A 4,000-nucleotide genomic window follows, 5' to 3' on the forward strand; every position below is an offset into this window, starting at 1 on the left:
TTTCTATGTTTAGATTCTAGATCGTGTTTTCTATGTTGGCCGGTTGGTTCCCAATGAGAGGCAGCTGTAGCTCGTTGTCTCTGATTGGGGACCATACTTAGGCAGCCTGTTTTGCACTGTTGTTTGTGGGATCTTGTTCCGTAAGGTTTGTTTTGGTGTTAACCTAGGACTTCACGTATCGTTTTTGTTGTTTTGGTTCGTGTTGTGAGTGTACTAAATAAAGTATGTACGCCTATCACGCTGCGCCTTGGTCCGCTTCTTGTAACGATCGTGACAGAGCTGTTTTGATTGTCAAAGGTAAACTAACTTAGTTTTTTATTTGGGATTTTCATTTTGCATCCATGAAACTCTAAATATCCATAAGAAATTGCCAATAAATATATCTAGCAGGCCAATACAATTGACACACCATGATCTTAATCTGTCACTCTTTTCAGATTTAGAGTCCAACACCATGTCTGTTGCACAGTAGCCTTTGTCTGAGTCAGTCCAGCCAGGAGACTCTGTGACTCTGAACTGTACAATACACACTGAGACCTGTGTAGGAGAACACCGTGTGTATTGGTTCAGAAATAACACTTGAGTTAGTAAATTAATGACAGGGATAAGACTGACTTTCACTCTGTTGGTGTTTCCCCCACATACCCTCACAGTAATGCTCCAGCCCTGTTCACCCTACATGTCAGAATATGTTCAATGTATAACAGTCCTCCTATAGGTCATCAAGAGTGCTGTCTGTAACTGTTGCATGGGGTGGGGCTAAACCTATCTAAGACACACAACTGAGTTTGACACCAAGAGCATACAGGTACATGTATGTGTAATGTATGCTTGAAAATGTACTGCATACTTACCAGATAACATTATACTTTTAACCCACTTTACTGAAGGATATTCATATATTCTCTTTACGCCATGCCTGAGTATTGGACATCTTTGATTCAGCTGGTACCTAAAAAGAAAACTATACAATGTTAAAAAAATAATCAATTATCATCTAGACACAACAAATTGTGTATGCTTCATCCACCCTCTAGAAAATATCCTATACAGTAAGCATTGGTTGATTTTGCATGGATTATATGAGTGATTTTCAGTTACGAAGACCATGATGGGCTGAAGAAGGTGTTAACAAAAATGACGCGTCCAGTTCGACCAATCACCAATAACCCCATTGTTGAAGTGTTGTCTACATGGGAGGACTGTTTCCACTCAAGATACAGGTTGTGAAGAGGACAACTTCAAAGATGATCACACTGAGTCTGTTACTGGCACTTCTTGTAGAGATGGGTAAGTCCAACTTTTATATTGCTCTGCTTAAGGGATGTACACTCAGGTACATTATTGATGCAATTAATAGATGTATTTTTTGGGTATATAAAGGACTTTTGTAAGTGATGGATGATGTCTCTGTCTGTATTCTAGCTGCTGCACAATCCTCGGAAATTCATCTTGTTACAGCCAATGTTGGAGAGACAGTGACTTTGCACTGCTTCTATAAAGGCAACCTGGCACTGTACTTTATGTGGTACAAGCAAACAATGGGTGACAATCTTCAAATCTTATCAGTATTTTACAAGTATAACAAGAATGCAACATTTTACGATGAATTTAAGGGTAACACTCGCTTCTCAGTGCAAAGCGGTGAAGGAATGAATCACCTAAAGATCTCAGACATTCAGCTCTCTGATTCAGCCACATATTACTGTGGGAACTCTTATGCCAACCAGGTGATGTTTGAAGAAGGAGCCATTCTTATTGTGAAAGGTACAACTGAATTTTGAATGAAAGGAAATAGTAACTAATGTTCTGCAACTATAATCTTGAGGGCTTTTCCACATTACGTTTTGGATACAATGGTTTAATGATGCTGTATTTGCATCATCAGATATTACTGTGTATGATTTCAACATTGTTAAGTTGGGACACAACATAGAGAACAGATTTACTGACTTATAAACCCTCTTGTCAGGATCAGGGTCCAGAAACATGTCTGTGCTCCAGCAGCCTGTGTCTGAGTCAGTCCAGCCAGGAGACTCTGTGACTCTGAACTGTACAATACACACTGAGACCTGTGTAGGACAACACAGTGTCTATTGGTTCAGACATGGCTCAGGAGAATCCCGTCCAGGAATCATTTACACCCATGGAAACAGGCATGATCAGTGTGAGAAAAGCCCTGAGGCTGGGACTCCTACACAGAGCTGTGTCTACAACCTCCACAAGAGGAACCTCAGCCTCTCTGATGCTGGGACTTATTACTGTGCTGTGGCCTCATGTTGGGAGATACTATTTGGGAACGGGACCAAGCTGGACATTCAAGGTAAATCCCATTTAATCTGTAAATATCCCCAACAATACTGTATATTTATGCAAATGGCCTACCTCCAAATGATCATATACATTTGTCTCAACAAGCTATACAATATCACCATTAGCTTTTGATGCCATATTTTATTGTTTGATGATCTTCCTAAGCGCTCATGAATACAATATGAATTCCCTGATATCCTTTCCACAGTTCCAGAGCATGATCCTCCATTTGATCTGAGTCCTACTGTTCTGGCCTTGGTCGTCTCCAACATCGTTCTGGGGATAGTGACCCTTCTACTTGTCTGGGCGCTGTGCAAGACTCAGAACAGAGATAGCAGAGGTATTACTGTATATCTAATGTATCCAATGTATCTAACGTTATAGCTGATGTATCTAATGTTTCATGCATCTCTATGCGATGTACCTTCTGTAAATATCAGTTAAATGACCAAAGTATAAGCATTGTTAATTAACTACAGGAGGTTAAAAAGAGATTGTCATAAAAATAATAGGTGGCCTTCCTCTATTTCAATCTCTTTGAAGGGAGGACAGACGTCCCAACGTCCCAGGGCAATCAGGTACATTTGTCAACATCTATAAACAAAGTATATTTTCAGTTTTTACAAGAAACTGCCATTTACCTTTCCTTACGGCTAGTATTCAGCTGTTTGTGCTTTATATGTTATTAAGCTTTATTGGAAGTAATAGGTCACTTTACTAGATGAAGCCTTCTGATCTTTGTGAACGTTATTAATTTTTCCATGAAACTTCTGTCTGTCACTGTTCCACTGACTGTCAGGTCATTGTAGTGGGTGTACAGTCTGAACAGTCCTGTCTTTTGTGGAGTGTTTTCTTCCACGGGAGAATATAAACATTATATAGTAGATCATGCTATCATCATAATGTATTTTCTCATGGCTCCACCCCCCTCAGAATCAAGACAGTGATGTGTTGAACTATGCAGCTGTGAGTTTCACCCCCAAGAAGAACTCCTCCTCCTCTAGAAGAGCAAGAGAGAAGACCAGCAGAGAGGATGCAGTGTACTCTGAGGTCAGATACCTGCAGCAGCAGTGAAAGATATCACCACTGTCACAAAGACATCAAGAATAACATTTTTTTAAACTATTTGTAGCCTAATGAAACAGCTTTTAGTAATTGAAATTAGTATGGAATTTACAATGCAACAAAAAAATGTAATTTTAACATTGTCTGTATGTTAGATGTACAGTGGGGGGAAAAGTATTTAGTCAGCCACCAATTGTGCAAGTTCTCACACTTAAAAAGATGAGAGAGGCCTGTAATTTTCATCATAGGTACACGTCAACTATGACAGACAAATTGAGAATTTTTGTTTCCAGAAAATCACATTGTAGGATTTTTAATGAATTTATTTGCAAATTATGGTGGAAAATAAGTATTTGGTCACCTACAAACAAGCAAGATTTCTGGCTCTCACAGACCTGTAACTTCTTCTTTAAGAGGCCCCTCTGTCCTCCACTCGTTACCTGTATGAATGGCACCTGTTTGAACTTGTTATCAGTATAAAAGACACCTGTCCACAACCTCAAACAGTCACACTCCAAACTCCACTATGGCCAAGACCAAAGAGCTGTCAAAGGACACCAGAAACAAAATTGTAGACCTGCACCAGGCTGGGAAGACTGAATCTGCAATAGGTAAACAGCTT

At 39.6% G+C, this 4,000-nt stretch overlaps 1 protein-coding gene across 1 annotated transcript; it reads left to right on the top strand.

Annotated features, from left to right (window-relative positions):
* The first annotated feature begins 1,286 nt into the window (after positions 1-1,286).
* LOC121572591 lies at positions 1,287-3,404 on the top strand. Its single transcript, XM_041884630.2, has 6 exons — positions 1,287-1,290; positions 1,426-1,767; positions 1,973-2,323; positions 2,522-2,653; positions 2,857-2,891; positions 3,247-3,404. Exons 1-6 carry the CDS (start codon positions 1,287-1,289, stop codon positions 3,385-3,387), a joined length of 1,005 nt encoding a protein of 334 aa, XP_041740564.2. The 3' UTR covers positions 3,388-3,404.
* Positions 3,405-4,000: the final 596 nt, after the last annotated feature.

Source organism: Coregonus clupeaformis, unplaced genomic scaffold (genome assembly GCF_020615455.1).
Source record: "Coregonus clupeaformis isolate EN_2021a unplaced genomic scaffold, ASM2061545v1 scaf1416, whole genome shotgun sequence".
NCBI classification, from domain to species: Eukaryota; Metazoa; Chordata; class Actinopteri; order Salmoniformes; family Salmonidae; genus Coregonus; species Coregonus clupeaformis.